A 22002-nucleotide genomic window follows, 5' to 3' on the forward strand; every position below is an offset into this window, starting at 1 on the left:
GAAAAATACAGTCATCTATATTATAAGTAGGGCTACGACAAAAGAATATTCTTATTGGTTTGACTCTCGAGTATATATCCGACACATTTAAATCAACCGAAAACGACATCATTCTGTATAAACGCATATAAAATATCAACGGATACACACTCAAGATTCAAAACAATGAAAAGAATATGCTGTTGTCCTAGCCCTAATTATAACTAGTATTAAAAAAAAAAAAAAGAGTAACAAAAATCATGATTCTGTGTTTTGGTCATTGAAATATAACTCCCCATATATATATATATATATATATATATATATATAGTCTTTGAAGTTTTTAACCATTAAAACTATACAAAAAATCATTTTTTATCATTCGTTAGAAAACCTTCTAGTCAGTAAGTTATTTAACCACCTGCAATCACTGCATCAACTCGCTCTCGAATTTACTATAGTACCAATAATTTATTTTTCAAGGGATCATCAGTTGTTTACCATGAAACACTCTTTCGGGGATTTATATATATATATATATATATATATAGATAGATAGATAGAGAGAGAGAGAGAGAGAGAACGAGAGAGCATGCATCATTAAATTAATTGAAGAAAAAAAAGTGCTCAATTGTAGGTTCTGCAAGAGTCAATATAAAGTATTTTATTTAAAATCTATGCATTATAGTGTCTTTAAAATCTATGCATTATAGTGTCTTGAGTGTACCATGGTTTCACTGATCTAACCATACAATAAAGCATAATTTCTTTTAAACACAAAATTAAAAGCCGAGTTAACCAACATTTGTTTACTATATATTTTAATCAGACAAAATATAAAATATTGTTTAGTCCTGTTATGTTTGAAAAAACAAAATATAAAATATTGTTTAGTCCTGTTATGTTTGTAAAAAGAAAAAAATTTTTTTAATTGTTCTACTTAGTCATAATTTGTAAGTAACTCAATAAGTAGCCAATATCTTACTAGATTTCTGTGTCTGTCAGTCTCATTGTCTTTCACTGTATGTTGTTTGATTCCCTATTTTCTAATTGTAAGGATGTCTATCATTCTAAAAGTCGAGGAAACAATATCACTCAAATGACTAAACAACCAAGATGTTAGTAGAAGTCCAAATAATCAAAATCACATATGTCACGAGAAAAATATTTTAGGAGCATCAGATAAAGATAGGTCAAGAGAGAAGATGCTGATCTATTCAGTAGAAGTGTGTGAGCAATAAATAACTCCTCTTTATTTTATTGTAACCCTTGTTCTTATTTTTCTTCCATTTCTTTTTTTATAGATGCAAAAAGTTTATATGTAACTAGCGGGGGTGTCCGGCATTGCCCAGGTGTTTGTAGGTGTAAAAAAAAAAAAAAAAAAAGTTTTGGTAGGGAGGTAGGCTCGAACCCAAAACCTTGAGGCAAATAGCCTGATAACTTACCATAATGCTACGAGGGCAGAGAAGTGATAATGGTAGAAATTAAATGTTTAAAAAAGCAGGTGGTTAAACGAACATCAATGTGTGGTTTTCTAGGCCAAACATCACGCTATAGAGAAATGAAGTCACAGAGCAGCACTAATTTTGTAACATAAAAGTCGCTGAAATAAAACAGACGACCTCGTTTCGTAAATCGGAGGTATCATAATCTAGCGAGTATATAAAAAGTTGTAAGAATGAGCGCCTCCTCGAAAAAAGTCTTTGCCAGACATAAAAAAAATGCACGCACACACACACACATTTTCACTTTTATATTATGGAATCAACTTGAGCTTTGTACAAAAGGTCGATGATAAGTTAGATACACTTGTTAAAAATATAGTGAAGTAAGAACCATTTGATTATTTAGACTACTGTTCTCATCTTGCGCTCTAATCTTATGTTTTGGCTGATGTAACATCCGGTGCATTCTTGTTGAACTTGTGGAAACTCAAATCTGTACAGAATTTAAAACAGAATCCTTTATTTAATCCATGAGGGTAGCATGCTCTTGTTTTGTCAGTCATGATCTGGCAGAAGTCTTCATTTGTAACTTTTTTTTTTTTTTTTTTTTACATAGGAGTCACCATTTATCAAGGCCTGGAGGCCACTTGAGGATAAGGGGTATTAAGTGTACACTAATCAATGGGATAATATCGTAATCGTTAGTAATGGAAATTTGGTAAATTGGATTACTTAAGGGGGGGGGCGGTTCATCAAGAATTTGTAAGAATTGTATTCTTAGTATATCTCACATCGACGATTGAACCTTTAACCTCCAGGAGAATGTTGTTTCGAACCGATTACTACTTAGTATTCTATCCATTACACTGCAGGTCCTCATCTAAAATATTCAGAAACGAAAAACTCATATTAGATTCAGAGAATTAGGAGTGTTTGGATACCTCGTGTGGGGAGGGTCTGGCCTTAATCAACTCACTAAGAAACAAGAGTTCCATTAGTCAAGTTGAATAAAACAGTTTTAGTTTTAATCAATTTACAAGCCTCCAAAGAAAAGCATAAAAAATCTTTAATCCCTGATTCCCCAAAAGACAGATGATATAATATAGAACTTGTTTTTTAATATCTAACTAAGTGCACAGCCTAAGATCTTACCTTGGAATCAAGTCCAACTGCTTGGAAAAATAGGACAAGGTGAGCCATAAAACGGACAAAGTGTGATGGCAAGGCTTTGTCAGTTGTTAACCATTCATACATCTTATTAATCAGGCCTATAATAAATGGGAGAAAACAATGCTTAGCATGGGATTATGAGCAAAATAAATTAAAACCAATTACAAATACACATAAAAACCAAGTGAGGGTAAAAGAGAGAGAAAGGTTAAACTTATGTCTTTTGGGGCATTGCCTATTTTAATTATCTCATTTGAACTTTCAATAAAAACACATCTACAATGTCATGAACTTATAATTTTTTTATAAATGAATTCAGAATTAGAAGCTGCCTTTTTCCTTTAACCTCCTCCAACAACTGTGGTGTACTTAAAATTTATAATCAAATATCTCACGAAGCGAGATATAAGAATGTAATACCTTTACGTTTCTGGTGGAAAAACGTATTGATTCACATCATCACAACTCATCAGAGTGGCTAAACAAGCAACTGCTTCAAGCTGGAATTAAAGCTACAACTGGTTGAGAGCAATTTTCAATTTTAACCATTTGCCTGTCAGACAGGTGCCGTCAGATCTAAATGCATATATAAACATTCACAACAACCAGAGAGTGCTCCATTTGTGCTTACAAAGAGCTGTACAGTATTTAGAAATTGTTTAAAACTGAGTTAAAATATAAAGTAATGTAAAAGGACTTTACTGATTGTTAGTTAAAAAAAAATACAAAACTTGTAAAACTTGACTACATTGATTTGCTGTCTCTTATATGGCGTATCAACATATTTGCATTAAGGAAAAGAAAAAAAAGTGAAAGAAGTAAATATAAAAATGAAAAAAAAGAAAATGTAAAAATAAAAAAAAGAGAAAATGAAAAACAGAAAAAAAAAAGAAAATGAAAAACAAAACGGGAAAGAAAACGGGGGGGGGGGAATGGAAAAAAGAGAAAACGGAGAAAAGAGAAAATGGAAAAGAGAAAATGGAGAAAAAGTGAAAATGGAAAAGAGAAAATGGAAAAGAGAAACTGGAAAAGAGAAAATGGAAAAAGAATGAAAAAGTGAAAAAAAAGAAAATGGAAAAATAAAAGAAAATCAATTCAATAAAATTTGAATTAAACTCACAGTCAGTATCATTGAGAATAATCAACTTTTGAATCATGTTGAAATAAAGACTACTTTCTTTTCGGATTGGCTGAAAATGAAAAAAATTAAGAATTGAAAAAAAAAAGGTAAAAGATTTAATATTTTTATCCATGTATCTAAAGCAAGTTGTTGTTGGGTTTGGTAAATAACAGACAAACACTACTAACTTGACAATGTGCTAGTCATTATAAACAAAATGGAAACGTATCCGCCTTCCTGTCAAACATTTCCTTTGTAAATTTTAAACTTTAAATCTAAAAAAATGAAATTTAAAACTTTACATTTGTAAAATCAATTTAAATTAAATACAAAATTAATTCAAATCATATCAATCAAAATAAATTTAGTAACTGAAAATAATCAAATCATTTAAATTAAAGTTTAATACTTCAAAACCATGACAATGCAATGCAATATTAGGTTGAAGACCCTGCCAGATAGAACAAAATTTAATTTTTATTAAATAAGAATTTATTTTGTGTCATGTGTGTATACTCACTTCATTATCACAAGCTTGAATATCTTTAAAAATAAGATCAGGATCAAGTCTGAAATGCAAACAAATAAATAATCGCAATAAATAATGTTAAGAATGTGACAAGTCTAAATAGTTGTAATGATATTAACGGATTACATGATTATGGTGTAAATAATGTATTAGGAGCTTTCAGATGAGATATTTAAATGAACTTGTTGATGTAGGCAAGAAAAAAGTTTATGAAAATTATATAAATATATAATAAAAAAAAAGGAAAAATATGAAACAATTTTTACATTTAATGAAATGCCCGTTTAAGCATCTAGACATTAATATGACAAATAAAATTACACTGCCCTTTGCCTAACAAAAGAAAGAGGTAATACCTGGGAGGATGGTATCATTAGAACAAAGCTATCCACCAATAAAGTAGAAGAGGAGGGTTTCATGACCACAGAAGAAAATATTATACTAATCCACCCCCACTTATCCCAAGAGAATGATTGCATGACAACAAAGCACACATACTATACTAACCTCTCCTCCCAAATTGAGAATTGAAAGAGTCGTGATGATATAATTTCGGCTTCAGACAAATAATATTGAAAGATTTCATGATTATAGCATAAACAATGTATTGGAAGCGTTCAGATGAGATAATTAAATGAATTATTGTTATGAGAGAGAGAAATTAAAAAAAAAAAATTGTAATTATATTAAAAAATGTATAAATATTTCAAAACTATATGCCTAACTAATTGGCTTTGCCAGTTTGCAAGATTCACTACTTAAAATACTTGAACATTACTCTATATCAATCTCACCTGTCTGTTTAAATGTATGTATGTATGTTTGAATGTCTGCCTAAAACTTTCGACAGACGACAGATTTTCACAAGATCAGTATCGTTTTGAAGCTCAAACCTACGGACGACAAATATCGAAAAATTGGCTAAAAAACATTAATTTCTTCACCCTCAACTGGGCACTTTTCTACAGGGAGGGGTCGCTTTTTTTGTCAATATTTTTGAAAGTCATCCCCTCTTTTCGATTGACTAGCCTTAATTTAAACCTACGTCATTTCTGGTTTGGTGATGGGCGCAACGGCAAAGAAGTCACTTTTTTTTTTTTTACATTCTTTTCCTCCTTCATGGTACAGGTTTGGGTCTGCCTACTACTACTTTTTTTTTTTGCTCAACACACACCTCCAAACACCCGGCAACGTCGGGCACCGAGGCTAGTTTAAAATAATAGACATCTCATTGATAACATTGTTGTAGACATGAAACAAAATCTTTGTTTAGCCATCTAGACAAACATTTAATAGTTTAGTAATATTTGATACAAGTTTATTTATATTTTAGTTGTGGCATAAAAAAAAAGAAAGAAATTAATCAATCTACCTTTTAACTTCCAATTTAAAAATAGATCATAATTTGTTGAAAAATCAAACAGGTCTCTTTAAAGAAAGGAGTATTTGAACACAAATACTAAATATTTATCTAGAAAATAAAATATTGCAAAACAAAATTGCTATTCTAAAATAAAAATGATCCATATTTTGACAAGCTTCTGGGCTTGACCTTTACTCCTGATCTGAAATGGAACACGTACATCAAATCCGTTGCCAAGGTCACTGAAAAAATGATGGGATCCTTCTATCGATCCAGTAGACACCTCACTGCTGATGCAATTCTCTATCTATATAAGAGCCAGGTACGTCCAAGGATGGAGTATCGTTGCCACATCTGGGCAGGAGCTGCTGGAAAGACTTTATCCTGCCTTGACAGAGTTCAAAATAGACTTCGTAGCCTAGTAGGGGATACCCTTTTCTCTTCCCTTTAACCTCTTTCTCACAGAAGAGATGTTGCGAACCTGTCTCTGCTTTATTGTTATTTTCATGGCAAGTGCTCGTCTGAGCTCCAATCTACGGTCCCCTTTCGCCAAACTTTTATGAGAAACACTCGTCTAGCTGAAAACACTATCAATAATTTCCCCCACTCTTTATCTGTGCTTAAACAGAAACGTAGATTCCATGAACCAAGCTTTTTTCTTAGAACTACACACCTGTGGAACTGTCTTCTGTTTGCCTTCTTTCGAACTGACTGCAATATGGTCATCTTCAAGTCCAATGTAAACAAGTTCTTGATGAGTTATTCCCCTTAAGTAATCCAATTTACCTAATTTACGCTAACGATTACTATGACACTGTCCCATTGAACTACTGTACACTCATCAACCCTTATCCTCAAGTGGCCTCTGGGCCTTGATAAGTGGCGATAAAAAAAATCATTAAATTAAAAAAAGTTAAATAGTAAAAAACATTTCTGTAGAATATACGTTTGAAACATAAGCCCTTAATAACAAAGATGAAACAAAAAGAAATATGCATATTTTTATTTTTTTGCAGTTCTTGTCTAGAATTCTCCTGACATTAAAAAACAAAAATAAAGAAAAATCCGTACATACTAGTGACAAAGCGAAAATATCATATTCCAAAAATCACCTAAATTGATCAAGTAGTTATATTTTTATAAATAAAATCATTTCTAAGCAATAAGCTAGAATTCGTAGGCATTACAACAGAAATCTTACAAGTTTGAATTATTGTTGAGTTATCTCTTTTTTTCTTGAGATTGTTTTCAAAATGGCAGCCAAGATAGTTACTCATAAAAATTTGAGTTTCTTATATAAAAAATAAACTACAATTTACATAATTTTAGGAATACAATATTTTCGTTTCATCACAGGCACGGACATTAGATTTTTCTCTTCCTTTTTTGGAAATATCGGGGGGAATTCTGAACAAGAACCCTTTCTTCATAGGAGTTCATATTGTTACAATGCTTCCCAAACAGCTGAAAATACACAGAGAGTAAAGTGAGAAGAGTGCAGAAGAGATTGAATACAAAAGTGGTACTTCCAACAGTTTAATCAAGACATTAAAAAATGAAAATATAAAAAAAAAGGTCATATTGTACGTATCCATTTTGGACTGAAGATCTCCGAAAAAAAAAAAAAAAAATTCACTTAACTTGATTGAGTAGGTTTCTTTTTTTTTTTTTTGTTTTTTTTTACAGCAGAAAAATGGATTTTTATGACAGCGTGTTGAAGATAACATCTTTGAATTTTTTTAACATGCCACGGGAAGATAACTCAGTTTGAAGTGCCGACACTCCCTCCCCAGTTTTAATACTAGTTTTTCTTCCTAAAAATCGAAAATATTGCTCTATAATAAATTGTTTTTCACTGTAAAAAAAAAAAAAAAAAAAAAAAAAATCTACTTGATGAAATTAAGTGAAATTTTTTTTCCGGAGAACTTCATTCCATAACGGATATGTACAATATAAACTTTTTCAATATTTTCATTTTTTAATGTCTTGATTAAACTGTACAAGTACCCAAAAGTGATTTCAGTGATAATGAGATGCTTTGAGTATGAAAGTAAAGGATGGGTATGACGCTTAAAGATGAACGTTTGAAAACAATCATTGAACAAAACCTGCTCCGAAATATTAGAGAAAATGTTTAAGGCACTTCATGACAGTATTTTACTGAAAAAAAAAAAAAAGAAAAAAAAGAAAAAGATTTTTAAATGTTGCACCTAGATAGCATTTAAGATGGCATATCAAACTGATTCTAATTAACCGATTTTCAGTTATCGCTATGTTATTAGTACTATATTGTACTTTGCTACTGCTTATTTGAAAAAAAAAAAAAAAATGCTGTCATGTTCTGACAACTGCTAATATAAGTACATTTTTCAATTATGACTGAAAGAAAATTTAAGTCAGTAAGGAGAATAACTCATTTTCAATGAATAATATAAAAAGTTATCTTCCTTACAACTTCAATTTTATTTCTTTTTCTGTATAAGTTTTAAAAATGTGCAAACAAATGAAAATTAAAAACTTAAATGATTTATGATGAGTATATTATAAAAAGAATGAAAAAAAAAAAGTCTTTTTTTTTTTTGTTACCTTTTATCCAAATAATTGGACGGCAGCGCTTCTTTCTTTCGATGAGATAGAAAGTGAATTTCTTGCTCTACCATTTGATCGACATAGGTTCGGAAATAGGCCCAAACATAATCACCCCAGGAGCGACAGACAGGAAGAAGGGCATTCAAGTTGCCACTAAGGGCGGCATAGATAGCTTTCTCATATATATTATACTTATCCTGAAATTAAACAAACAATGAAATGTGTAAAAAAGAAAAAAAAAAGTTACCATTCGGAATTTTTGAGATGACAATTCTTATAATTTGGATTCTTTGAACTACTATTCTAATTTTGGGTGTTATCACAAAATTTTGGTTGATGTGACCTCTGACCTTATTCAGGTGCATCCTATCAAACTCTGGAATCTGTACAAAATTTCAAACTGAATCCTTTATTTAATCCATGGAGTAGTTTGTTCTTGTTCCATCAGCCATGACCAGATAAAAGTGCTAAATAATTTGTAATTGCATTGTTAGTATGATTCAAACTGAAGATTTATTCCCAGACCAGCAAGAACACGCATCACTTCTAGATCTGTCTCTGACCACAGTTTCTGATGATTGTATAACGAATGCCCACAGCCCATTTGGGAACGCTGATCATGCAGTGATAATGGTTGAAATCTCCTTAAACTCTAGAGCCAAAACTGAAGAGCAATTGCTCAAAACAACAAGATATTATAAAAAAAAAAAAAAGGCTGACTGGGAAGCCATCATGGATCTTATCAGAGATGCCCCATGGGGAAATATCTTTTCTCTTCCTGCTGAAGAGTGCGCAAATGAGACCACTGAATGGTTCAAAACGGCAATTATGTTCCCATGCCGAAATTTTATGGCAAGCCCCACTCTCCCCAATGGTTTACTTCTACTTGTGCAGCTGCCATTGCGCAAAGGCAGCATATGTACCGCAGATTTTAACCGTTCAAACAGACGGGAAGTATATAGAAGCTAGGAGTAACTGTAAGAAAGAAATAGCAATAGCTAAGAGAAATTACTGAAACCACCAAAAGATACATCACAGCATAGAAATTAGGAATGGACAATCAACAATTTCCCCACTATCCAACAATCAAGAGGTTGTTTGCTCAGCAACCAAGAAGGCTAACATGCTTGCCAGTTGGTTTGCCTCCAACTCCACACTAGACTGTTAACCACCCCTTCCCTAACTTTCTTTTGCGGACAGACATCACACTAGATGATCTGAAAATTACCCCTTTTCAGGTGCATGCTATCATAAAAAATATTGACACTTCAAAAGCATGTGGACCTGATTCCAGCTGTGCTATCAAAAAAATGCTCTGCCGAAGTAGCTCCAGTTCTCTCCAAACTTTACAACAAATGCCTTAATGAATCTTGCTTTTCTGCTTTTTAGCCTCCTCCCACTTTTTGCCAAAATATTCGAGTCCATAATTAACCAAGCTCTAGTCCATCACCTAACAGATGCTAAACTCCTGACCGACCAACAATATGGATTTAGGCAAGCCCGTTCCACAGCAGATATCCTAACAGTAATCTCTGAACGTATATACTATTCACTGGACAAAGCAGGGGAGGGTAGAGCGGTAGCTCTAGATATATCTAAGGCTTTTGACAGGGTATGGCATGAAGGTCTTCTCAGGAAAATTAGATTATACAGTATCACTGGAAGAATACTTAACTTAATTAAATCCTTCCTAGATAAGAGAAAAATCCAGGTTGTCCTCGACGGTCGTGCATCTAAACAATATGATATAAATGCGGGAGTGCCTCAGGAGTCTATCCTTGGACCTTTATTATTCCTAATATTCATAAATGACCTCCCTGACAAAATTGTCTTTGAGATGGGTATATATGCTGATGACGCCACGTCTATAACAGGCATGACAGGAAAACAAATGAACACATACCTAAGGAAATGGCAGAAACACTAAAGGATGATCTCAAATCTGTAGTAGAATGGGGACAAAAATGGATGGTCACATTCAATATTGCCAAGACTAAACTTATTTCCTTCAATAATTACAAGAAACCTTCTCTACTACCAATAGCAATGACGAAAGACTCATTATCTGAAAGTACTTCTTTTAAGCTCCTCAGCCTAACGTTCACAAGAAACATGAGTTGGAACAATTACATTGAAAGCATTGCCAGGACCGTTGCGAAGAAAGCTACTAATGCCCAAAAGTATACTCTACCTCTATAAGGCCACCATTCGCCCATATATAGGGTATTGTTGTCATATTTGGGCTGGTGCCTTGCTCCTAGACAAGGTTCAAAAGAGAGTCACCAACCTGATAGGTCTTGAACTGTCATCTAAGCTTCAGCCTCTGTCCCATTGACGAAATGTTGCATCCCTCTACCTGTTCTACAAGTACTTTAATGGTGAATGCTCCGATGAACTGCAAGTACTTGTACCCCCTTGGCGTAAATACCTCCACCAAACCCGACAAGCAGCAAAATTCCACCCCTAAACAGTAGAGATTCCTAGATGTAAGAAAGCTTTCTACTCCAGTAGTTTCTTCCCCAGAACTGCTAGACTTTGGAATTTCCTTCCGGGTCCCTGCTTTCCCAACTGTACTGACATGCAGAAGTTCAAGTGTAATGTGAACCAACATCTTGCTGCATAACTCCCTACACAGTACCCCTGTAGCTTAGGTCTCTGATAGCAACTCCCTACATCAAAGTGGCAATGTGCCTTGTTTGGGGTGAAAATGTACAAAAAAAAAAAAAAAAAAAAAAAAAATTAAAAAACCTTTAGAAGACTATTACATATACAGATGAGTTATATAGATGCAACTAGTAGCAGTACACGTAACATCTCTATTAGTGGGGCAGGTCATCTCAATATTCTATAAGAATCTTTCAGTTAGTGATACATGCACCAAAATTGGCACAAATGACGTTCAGAACATACATTTTAAGAAAAGAATGTAAGCCATCAGAAATTTCAAGATGGCTGCAGAAACAAATCAGACAAATTTCAATTTTAGTGCTTGTATCACCAAGTGAAATAAGAATCTTTCACTTAGTGATACAAGCACCAAGTGAAAGATTGTTTCAGCAATCTGCCCCACTATATAGTTTATTCCTTAACACAGAGTCATGTCTGTGTCCTGCTTCCTAGATTGTGATGATCAGCAAATTTCAATTCTAGACCTACTTCTAACCAGATGCCGATAGTTCACTCAGCAATGTTGATCACCTTATATTGATTAACATCACCCTAAATTCTTGACCCTAAGCTGAGGAGCTGTTGCTGAAAATGACAAGATGCTTCAAAAAAAAAAAAAAAAGGAATGCATCAGAGACGCTCCATGGTCCAATACCTTTTCTCTTCCTGCTGAACAGTGTGCCAATGAGACAACTTAATGCATGGAAGCACATGTTCCCACAAGGAAGTATTATAGCTAACTCCACTCTCCCCGATGGTTCACTTCAAATTATGCAGCTGCTATTACACAAAGGCAACATACATTCTGTCGATCTGTCCACCACAAATGTAATACAAATAGATGAAAGTTGAAAGAAGCTGGCAATAATTAGAAAAGTTAAATAGCCACAGCCAAGAGAAGGCATACTGAAGCCAACATATTGAGTTGTAAAAAAAATAGGAACTTGTGATTTCTGAAAAAATCTATAATAGTGTGATGAATAATGGACAATCAACAATCTCCCCACTATTTAACAAACATGCGGTCACTTACATGGCAATCGAGAAAAGCTAGCCTCCAACTTCACCTTAGACCCAACAAAATATTCTGTTCCAAATTTTTCTGCAGACTAGTAGACCTGAAAATCACCTCTTACAAGTCTGATATATCTATATCTAGATATCTATGGGCCTGATTTCATCCCTGTCATATTAAAAAATGCTCTACTGAGTTAGTCTTTGTCCTTTCCAAACTCTTCAACAAATGCTTCGCAGAGTCTTACTTCTCTGATAGCTGGAAAATTGCCTCTGTTGTACTAGTATTAAAAAAAAAAAAAAAAACCCCAAAAAACTGACCAACTCAATTATGCTCCTATCAGTCTCCTGCCTCTCTTGGCTAAAATCTTTGAGTCTTTAATCAGTCAAAAACTAATCCGCCATCTTGGAAACGTTAAGGTTCTTTCTGACCATGGATTTAGGTAAGCCCGTTCTACTGCCAATATTTTAACAGTTATCTCTGAACGCATATACCATGCACTAGATAAGGCAGGGGAAGCTAGCGCTGTAGGTCTTCATATATCCAAAACCTTTGACAAGGTCTGACATGAAGAGCTTCTCCTGAGAATCAAATTCTATGGATATATACTCAACATAATCAGATCCTTCCTAGACAAGAGAAAAATCCAAGTTGTTCTCGATGACCGTACATCTAAACACGATATTAATGCAGGTGTATCCCTAGGGGTTGATCCTCACAATAAAAATTACCCCCATGATAAAACTGTATCCCAGATGGGGATCATTTTCTGATGACACTAAGCTCTACAATAGACATGAGGGAAACAAGAAGGTACACATACCCAAGTGAATGGCAGAAACATAGAGAATGACCTTCAGTCGGTAGTGAAATGGGGCCGCAAATAGATGGTAACATTTAATTCTACTAAGACTAAGTTTCTTTCCTTTATAAACTACAAAAAAAACCTTCTCAACTACCAATTGGCATGACAAATGCCACCCTATCTAAGAGTATATCTTCCAAACTCCTCGGCCTAACATTCACAGGCAATATGAATTGGAACAAATACATTGAGGAAATTGCCAAGGTTGCTGCAAAGAATGTGGGCTCCCACTATCATGCTCAAAAATTACTCCCTCATAAGAGCATTCTAAACCCTTACAAAGCCACAATTCGCCCATGCATGGAATATTGTTGCCACATCTGGGCTGGTGCATCTACCACTTGTCTTTCCTTCTTAGACTCCAAAAAAAAAGAGTCTCAAATCTAATAAGTCTTGCGCTATCGACGAACCTTCTATCGTTGTCCCATCGTCGCATCCCTAGGTTTGTTTTACAAGTACTTTAATGGAATGTGTTCTGATGAAATTGCAGCACTTGTGTCCCGTCGATGTACATATTTGCGACTCCTCCAACAAGCAGCAAAATTCCACCCCTTTACTGTTAAGGTCCCTAGCTTTCTGGTCTTTCTTCCCTTGGACTGCTAGACTTTGAAATTCCCTTCCTGTTTCCCCGACTGTACTAACTTGCTAAAGTTTAAATGTAATGTGAATAGACATCTTGCTGCTCAACTCCCCATAGTCTCCTGTTAGACACGATTCTAAATAATAGCCGCTTACATTCCAAGCATAAATATGCCTTGTTTGAAGTAAAAATGAGTTAAAAAAAAAAAAAAAAAAATTACAACTGATTATTACTTAGCATTTTATCTGTTACGTCATAGGTTCATTACAAGTTTGACAGGATAATCTGAAGAAGGTCAGCGATTACGTTGGTGAAAACGTGAAAATTAACATCCAAGATGAGAACAGTAGTTCAAATAATCCAAAAAATACAAAGAGGAAAGTAAATATGTTTATTTCATATGAAAGAAAAAATATATGGTTCTTGATAGACATAAACCAAGTATCGGATGCTAAAAAAACAAATTACTAACTTCTTTACTTGTAACAGCTTTCACTAACGTCAAGTTGAACTGGCTTCCTACAGAGCAAGTACAATGTCTTTGACCAATGCAGGTCACAATTGTTAATCTTGAGCCACAATATGGCTAACTAATTCAAATTTCATAGGCCCAACAGTATTGCTTGGTTTCCTTTGATTGTCGCTACCCTGATTTTCAACTACTCAACAGGATGTTTGCACAAACTAGGCAGATAAAAAGAGGAGTAGAAGTTTGTCAATAAGCTACACACCTAAACCATATTAGATGGCCTTGGTGAAGGAGGCACAGCAAATATCAGAGATTCAATAATTTATGGATACCAAGAGTTCTATATTTAATTCAAACATCACAAGTGTAAAATATGACAAGACAGTAGTTTTTCCCATTTACTTGCCTCTCCACAAATGTTGAGTTAGACACAAGATTGAGTTTTAATCAGGGGAAATCCAGCTCCTACAAAAATAAGAACTCTGGATTTAGACAAAAATAAAAATTGGCTCGGTCTAGGATGCTTTCTCTTTAACTGTCAGAACAAATACTGATTGAATGCCAAGAAGTAGTTGTTGTTCAAGACTTCCTTTAGCTTCATTTTTTTCTTATTCATTTTCTAAAAAAGACTCAAACAGAAAAATGGAAATGGGAAATGCTTATAACAACTGTATACAACAACGACTGCAAAACCAAATTGCACAATCAATTCTCAATTGAAAAATAATCTAATGGTGACTAACCAATCAGAATACTTTGCACACAATTTATCCAAATAAGTCTAGAAACTTTTAAAAAAAAAGAAAAAAGAAAGAAAGAAAGAAATGACTTGATTACGAAAAGAACATAGGCAACAAAGTGGCAAGGCCCAGCAGAGAATTGCTAAAGATCAGCACACAATTTAATGCTGAATCCAGTAATTTTGGAAAAAAGTTTTCATCTAAGTTTTTTTATATCTTCACATTTATTTACTGTGTTTGGTTTGGTTGTTTTGTAGAAGAAAATTGTTGTTTTTTTTGTTTTTTTTTTGTTGCAGACTGTTATCCTCATCTTCATAATTGTCGTTTCACCACATTTCGGATAATTTATCCTCTGGCCTTCTTTAGGTGGTTAACCATGATGGGATAGGAATGCTGAGTCTCTTAACTGTATCCCCAGTATTTACTGCCTTCCATAGTTGTTGCCTCACCACATTTTCGTTAACTAATCCTCTGGTTTGCTTTTGGTAGGATTGAAACCGCTATCTTCAGATGTTCACCTGGACCCGTAGAAACTCAAGACCTCTATCCACTGCGCCATGAGCCCAGAAGGGCGATCAATGTTGGATTTTATGGTCTTATAAATCCAATCTTGTGTTCATATCTGGTCTTCCATTATTGGAACCTGTACCGAATGGTATTACTTTTTTTTTATTATTTTATTTATTATTGTGAATACACAAATAAAACCTTGTCTCAAGGATTAAATAAATAAATATAAAAATTGTTTTCACTTTATAGAACATGACGGGGGTTGTTTTACAAAGAGAAAGGAAAAAGCATCAATATTTGGTGCATTTTTGGTCAGGAAGCCAGTATCTTCAGAGAGCCTGATCTGGTAGCACCAAATGACCTAACATTTTATTTATTTATTTTTTTCTAATATGGTTGGTTGGTTGGTTGGTTGGTTGTTTTTGTTTTACGGCATATCAACCCTTTTTGGGTTATTTAATGCTGAATCCAAAGATTTTGAAGAAAAATTTTTAATAGAATATATTTGTTGTTTTCAAATCATTTTCTATAACCCATAGTTGGGACCCTAACAGGTACTACCACTCCGGGTCAGAGTGGACCTGGGAGCAATGGTAATTAAAGGGTGGCTCTACACTCCCCAAAGCCCGCAAGCTGGGGCCTCACCACTGGATATAGTTTAAGGTCATATCCAGGACCTTTCTAATATGGGAGTATTCTGGGCAAGAACCCATTAATTTCCATGAAACAGATATCCTCCACCCTCACTGATCCAGCTTCAATTCCATTCATCATCACATTAAGTACCCATGTTGATAGACTACTGCCTTAGTCACATTATACAATTAGCATATTTTAATAAAACAAAGGTTTGTAAGGCTATTTAATAAGGGTTGTTTCAGACCTACCTGTTTGCACATGGCCCAGCATGTACGTTTCCAAACATCTCTATAAAGATTTCCTTCAACTGGTTTAACAGTATCATGGATGTTTGTGCTCTCAAAGTTGGAATCATGATACAGTATCCATCCTTCTAAGGTTGCTGCTCTCCAGGATTGGCCATAATTGATGCAAATCTCTTGAGCCTAAGACATGAATAAAAGCAAGAAGCCAACGTTTTTACAAAAGGATTTATTTATTTTCCAAGTCAGCATTCACTAAAAAAAAAAAAAAAAAAATAAATAAATAAATAAAAATTAGATCAACAAGTATTATATTAGCGTACACTTCACCCTATAAAAATGATAGAAATATGTCTTGGAATGTTTGCAAAAAATGTTTTCATCTGCGAAATAAAAAAAAAAACAAGGCCGATAGCCATTAGTCGCATACTCTCGTGTAATGAATGAATGCGTGAATGTAGGATTGACATGAAATTCTTAAAGATAAACTAAAATGACCGAAAAATGGGCAGAAATGACTTAAATAAATAAAAAGTAAATGACTTAGAATGACTTTAATAAACTTAAGGATGAATTGAATGACCTTAAGAATGACTTGAATGCTTAAAAAAATAACTGGAATCCTTCAAAAACAACTTGAATAATCTGGAGAATGACTTGAATGGCTTTGAGACTGACTGGTTGCAAAGTGGGTGATCATTTTACATTAAATTAATAGAGAAAAGTGATCCCCCACTTTATATCACAAAGTTACAAACATAAGTACAGCATGTAGTAAGAACAGATACTCCACTGTGATCTTGGCCAAAAGGTCAAGAAAAGCTTAAAGAGCTAAGAACAGCATCTATTAACAACAGACCTTTGATCTTAACCAAAAAGGCCAAGCACAAAAGTGTTACCGACCGACCGACGAAGTGACTTATAGAGTCGCTTGCACGCGACTAAAAATGAAAGAAAACAACTGGAAGATCTTAAAAATAAAAACTATGTTATATGCACATTAGCATGAATACTGAGAATTCAATTTCCAAAATTTTGACGGAGGATTACAGACTACTATATACACTAACTCTGCAATTCAAACTCCGCACGTAAATTTCTTTTTTTTTTCATTAACTGCAAAGAATTTTATAAGACTTGAAAATTTATGTTTTTATTTTTATTTTTTTTGTATGAGGTGGTCCGTAGGTCCAAACCCCACACGTAGATTTCTTAATGTTTTGTTTTTCATTAATTTGAAAGAAGTTTATATAAAATAATTTTATAAAAGAAACAGTTGGTTCTCCTGAGTGCAATGTAGAATAAAATATATTTTGGACTAAGTTATTGCATGAAGGCATGTGAAGCTTCCTCCCAGGCGATTTCACAGATTTTGATGACAATAAAAATATAGGAGTGTGAAATATTCGTTGATCATCATTCAATCCTGAGCAATGTCGGGTCTCCCTGCTAGTATATATATAACAATTAGAAAGAACATTACGTGAATCAACCAACCTTTCGATGGTAACATATCTCATCAATAATTATTGAACCTCGCGTTCTTTCTAATGCTTATATTTATAAAAGCTCTAAGCATCTATTGAGCACATCAAACAGTCTGACAGTCCATCTATGAATTCTGATAAAGTTGGTCGGATCTCTCATCTTCAGAGGATATCTTCCTAGCGGAAACAAAATGTACATTCATTCTGGACTCACAGCAATAAATTTCCTATAAACTGCTCTGGCTACACATTGAGCACTCTCGTCCGGGTTTTTTTCACCACTGAAGAATATATATGTGAGAGTGACAAATTTGAATTGGTGGCTAGACTTGACACTGGATATTAAAAAGTATCAAACATTTGCAAAAGTTTAAAAAAGGAAAAAAAATCTGTAAAAAATTCTAATGGAAGTAGTGTTGGGGGTGGTGTTTGATATCCCGTTTCGTCAACAGTTTTGTTCTAGCTAACGCTTTTTGTGATGGAGCAAATGGCTATATACAAATAACACTGCTTTTAATTATAGAGCTTACAATTTCCCTCAGTTTCCATTTGTGACACCTCATTTTTTGTAAATGTTCAATTCTTTCTCTTGTATTACGTGATTTTTTCCTAGAGTTCTCCAAGTTAAGTTACTAATTTTGGTGACTACTTTAAAAAATTTTTTTTTTGTTAATGTCTGTGTTATTGTGTATCTTTATACATATAAAAGTAGATGTTATTTGTTTATGCGATATGTTTTGAAGGAATTTAATTATTTACAAAAGTGCATTTTTACCTAAATGTGAATTGGGAATAATTTTCCCTTTAACCAATTTGGTACCCCCATATATATTGTTCTTAAAATATAATTATATTTTAAGAACTTTATACGTATAAAGATATTCCCATCTTAAAGAAAACAACCACCTGTCAATAATATGTGGTTTTATGTTAATTTTCATAAAAAATATTGAAGTTGAAAACTTTAGTGAATTAAATTTTTGCTCCATTATCAAATTGTGTTTCCATCTTTTCTAATCAGGGTCAAATCAGTTTTTTTTTATGATTTACTTCTAAAAGAAATAACTAGCTGGATCACTAACATGCTATAAATCAAAAAGATGCAATGTGTTAGCTCTTGAAATTAATTTTATATGAACAAAGCTGTGCTTCCATGTTATTTGTACAAGTTTTTGTTTTAGAAGTAATGGGATTTCTCCCAAGGTTAAATTGGTTTGATTTAATAGTAATTGCTTGTATTATGATTAAACTTATGTAGATGGACAAATAAAATATGCATTATAAAATATTTGCACATATAAATAAATATATGCACTCCCACCCTCCCCATCACGCAAAAGTCAGCAAGTAAAACGTGTGTTGTTTTTTGGCCCCTGGAAAAAAAAACAAATATTTCAAGTGGTGATGCAAAGTTAAAAATCAATAAGTAAGACAACCACCTTATGTTTACCTCCCTCCCACCTCCCATTGCCTCAAATGAATTCAGAAAGAAATCCTCCATTATAAACTATAATGAAATGTCAATGGCTTTTTTTGTCTTAAAATCAGAAATGATAAGTTATACATGAAAAATTAAATTACCAATGTGTATTTATGCGAATATTTACAGATATGAATAATCCATAGAAAAAAAAACAAAAAAAAAAACAGCTGAGATTTCTCCATCATCTCCTTTGTGCAAATTTGGTACCCCCATATATATAATTATATTTTAAGAACTTTATACATATAAAGATATTCCCATCTTAAAGAAAACAACCACCTGTCAATAATATATGGTTTTATGTTAACTTTCATAAAAAATATTGAAGTTGAAAACTTTAGTGAATTAAATGTTTGCTCCATTATCAAATTGTGTTTCCATCTGTTCTAATCAAGGTCAAATCAGTTTTTTTTTATGATTTACTTCTAAAAGAAATAACTAGCTTGATCACTAACATGCTATAAATCAAAAAGAAGATGCAATGTGTTAGCTCTTGAAATTAATTTTATATAAAGCTCTTGAAATTAATTTTATATGACAAAATTGTGCTTTCCATGCAAAAAAAAAAAAAAATCTACAAGTTTCAATTAATAGAGTAAACATTTTTAAAAAAGTGCACATGTGAAGAGGAAGGAGACAGGAAATTGTTAAAAAAGAAAAAAAAAGAAAAAAGATTTTTGGATTGGATTGGTTGGTTGTTTTATGGCATATCAACCCTTTTCAGGTTATTTAATGCCGAATCCGGTGATTTTGAAGAAAATTTTTTTAATAGAATATATTTGTTTTTTTTGCAAGTCAGTTTCTATTTAACCCATAGTTGGGACCCTAACAGGTACTACCACTCCAGGTCAGAGTGGACCTGGGAGCAATGGCAATTAAAGGGTGGCTCCACACTCCTCAGAGCCCACAAGCTGGGGCCTCACCATCGGATATAGTTTAAGGTCATATCCAGGACCAGGTAATAATAAAAAAAAAAAAAAAAAAAAGAAATTTAACTTTCCTACTCCCATCATGAAGTTTCAAATCTTAGTCTTTATTGTAAGATTAAGATTTTCAGTTTTCAGAGAGAATTGTCACAAGAGGGAAAAGGAAAGCAAGAAAGAAAAAAAAAAAAAAGCAAATATCAACAAAAAAAAAAAAAAAAAAAGCAAATATCAACAAAAAAAAAAAAAACCCTGACAACTTGTACCCATGGAAGGCTTTAACAATTTAAGCAGATATCCGATTTTTCTGGATTAAGAAAAAGCAGAATTTCACTAAAAAGCAGAATACTTACCTCCCTAATATTTAGTTATATATCTAGATAAATAGTGAGTGCAAACACTGGCATATTTTTTCCCCATCATTTTCATGGTAAAACGTACACTAGTTGGTGTTTTTCTGATAATCTTTGTGTTCTTGATCAGCATTGCGTTCTTACCCTTTCCTAGTTTAAAAAAAATCTTATTTTTTAATCATCCATGCAAATAATACAACGAAATCAAACTGATATTATAAAACTAAACACAAGGTCTCTTACTTGGGTAAAATCCCCAGCACGGATGCAGGCAAACATCTGCTGCAGCAGCAAAAGTTCATCTTCTTGATCAAGATCATCTAGAACCCTGCCATGGCGCATCGGGGCATCAGGATCCTAAAAATGAAAGAGAATAATTTGTTCAGAAGAAAGAAATTGGACTGACTTTTACACAAGGCCTAAAATGAAGATTTCACTATAAAAAAAAATGATTGGATCATTCTATCGCTCCAGGAAGTGTGGAACCTTTTTTCCAGCAGTAGTAGCAACAACAACAGAGAAACAATCTATGTAAAATATTCAATGTTTAATGGTTGAAATACTTGATATCGATTGGCCAGTTCTATCAGAATACTCAGTTCTGATTGGTTGCTGATACCAGACATCAACCAACTGGAAAGAGTAATCTCTGGTAGCTGCTAGCATTTGCTACATAAGCGAGAACCCAAACACAGTCACCAGTGAAAGACTACTACACAGACCTCTTGCAGGTTACTAAATCTACCTATAATGTCTTGGATACTGAAATCTCAATAAACATCACAAGTCATTCTTTTTGTTTGGGTGAAGCATAAATTAAATGTCACCAAAATATTAAATATACCAATCAACTCTAACAGAAAAAATATCATCCAGATTTGGTATTTAAGGTGTTGAGAGAGTTCTGGACTCTAAGTTGAGCAACACCAGATTAGGCAGAGTCTCACATTTGCTTTCCATGCACTTTGATCCAAAGAGTTGATCAAAGTCATACTGCATGCAATCAAATCATTTCTTATACACTCGAGCCAGGTCTTCCTTGATCTACCAAGCACCTTAGTGTCTGGGGTATCAAGACATGTTATGAAGTTAATACAGGAGGTATATATCTAACTTGATCACTAACATGCTATAAATCAAAAAGAAGATGCAATGTGTTAGCCCTTGAAATTAATTTTATATGAATAAAATTGTGCTTCCATGTTATTTGTACAAGTTTTTGTTTTAGAAGTAATGGGATTTCTCCCAAGGTTAAATTGGTTTGATTTAATAGTAATTGCTTGTATTATGATTAAACTTATGTAGATGGACAAATAAAATATGCATTATAAAATATTTTCACATATAAATAAATATATGCACACCCACCCTCCCCATCACGCAAAAGTCAGCAAGTAAAACGTGTGTTGTTTTCTGTCCCCTGGAAAAAAAAAAAAAAAATTTTCAAGTGGTGATGCAAAGTTAAAAATCAAAAGTTAGACAACCACCTTATGTTTACCCGCTTGCCCCAAATGAATTCAGAAAGAAATCTTCCAACTATAATAACATGTCAATAATGGCTTTTTTTTGTCTTAAAATCATTAGAACTGATAAGTTATACATGAAAAATTAAATAAATAGCCAAACCAACTTAGATGCTGAGCGCACAAAGCATTCAACATCCAACCAATATCAAGCTCATAGTTTGCACTGGAAGCATTCAATATAGATTACACCTACACGTCTACAACAAACAGTGTAGGGAAACATGCCAGTATCTTGCAAAAGGTTGAGACCAACACTGGAACCAAGAAATTTTGTGATTTTTATGTTGATGCCTTTGTTCTCCATGCTC

At 33.4% G+C, this 22002-nt stretch overlaps 1 protein-coding gene across 1 annotated transcript in view; it reads right to left on the bottom strand.

The window, feature by feature from the left end:
- Positions 1 to 22002, bottom strand: part of LOC145283767 (nuclear pore complex protein Nup107-like) — a 124046-nt gene that overhangs the window by 40519 nt on the left and 61525 nt on the right. The window contains exons 13-18 of the mRNA XM_080132823.1: positions 20412 to 20525; positions 15929 to 16105; positions 8193 to 8392; positions 4235 to 4283; positions 3715 to 3784; positions 2577 to 2692 (exon numbers count right to left, since the gene is read on the bottom strand). Coding sequence (XP_079988949.1) covers positions 2577 to 2692; positions 3715 to 3784; positions 4235 to 4283; positions 8193 to 8392; positions 15929 to 16105; positions 20412 to 20525 — 726 coding nt within the window. The remainder of the gene's footprint in view (positions 1 to 2576; positions 2693 to 3714; positions 3785 to 4234; positions 4284 to 8192; positions 8393 to 15928; positions 16106 to 20411; positions 20526 to 22002) is intronic.

Source organism: Euprymna scolopes, chromosome 8 (assembly GCF_053919585.1).
Source record: "Euprymna scolopes isolate OS-2025 chromosome 8, ASM5391958v1, whole genome shotgun sequence".
Taxonomy (NCBI): Eukaryota; Metazoa; Mollusca; class Cephalopoda; order Sepiida; family Sepiolidae; genus Euprymna; species Euprymna scolopes.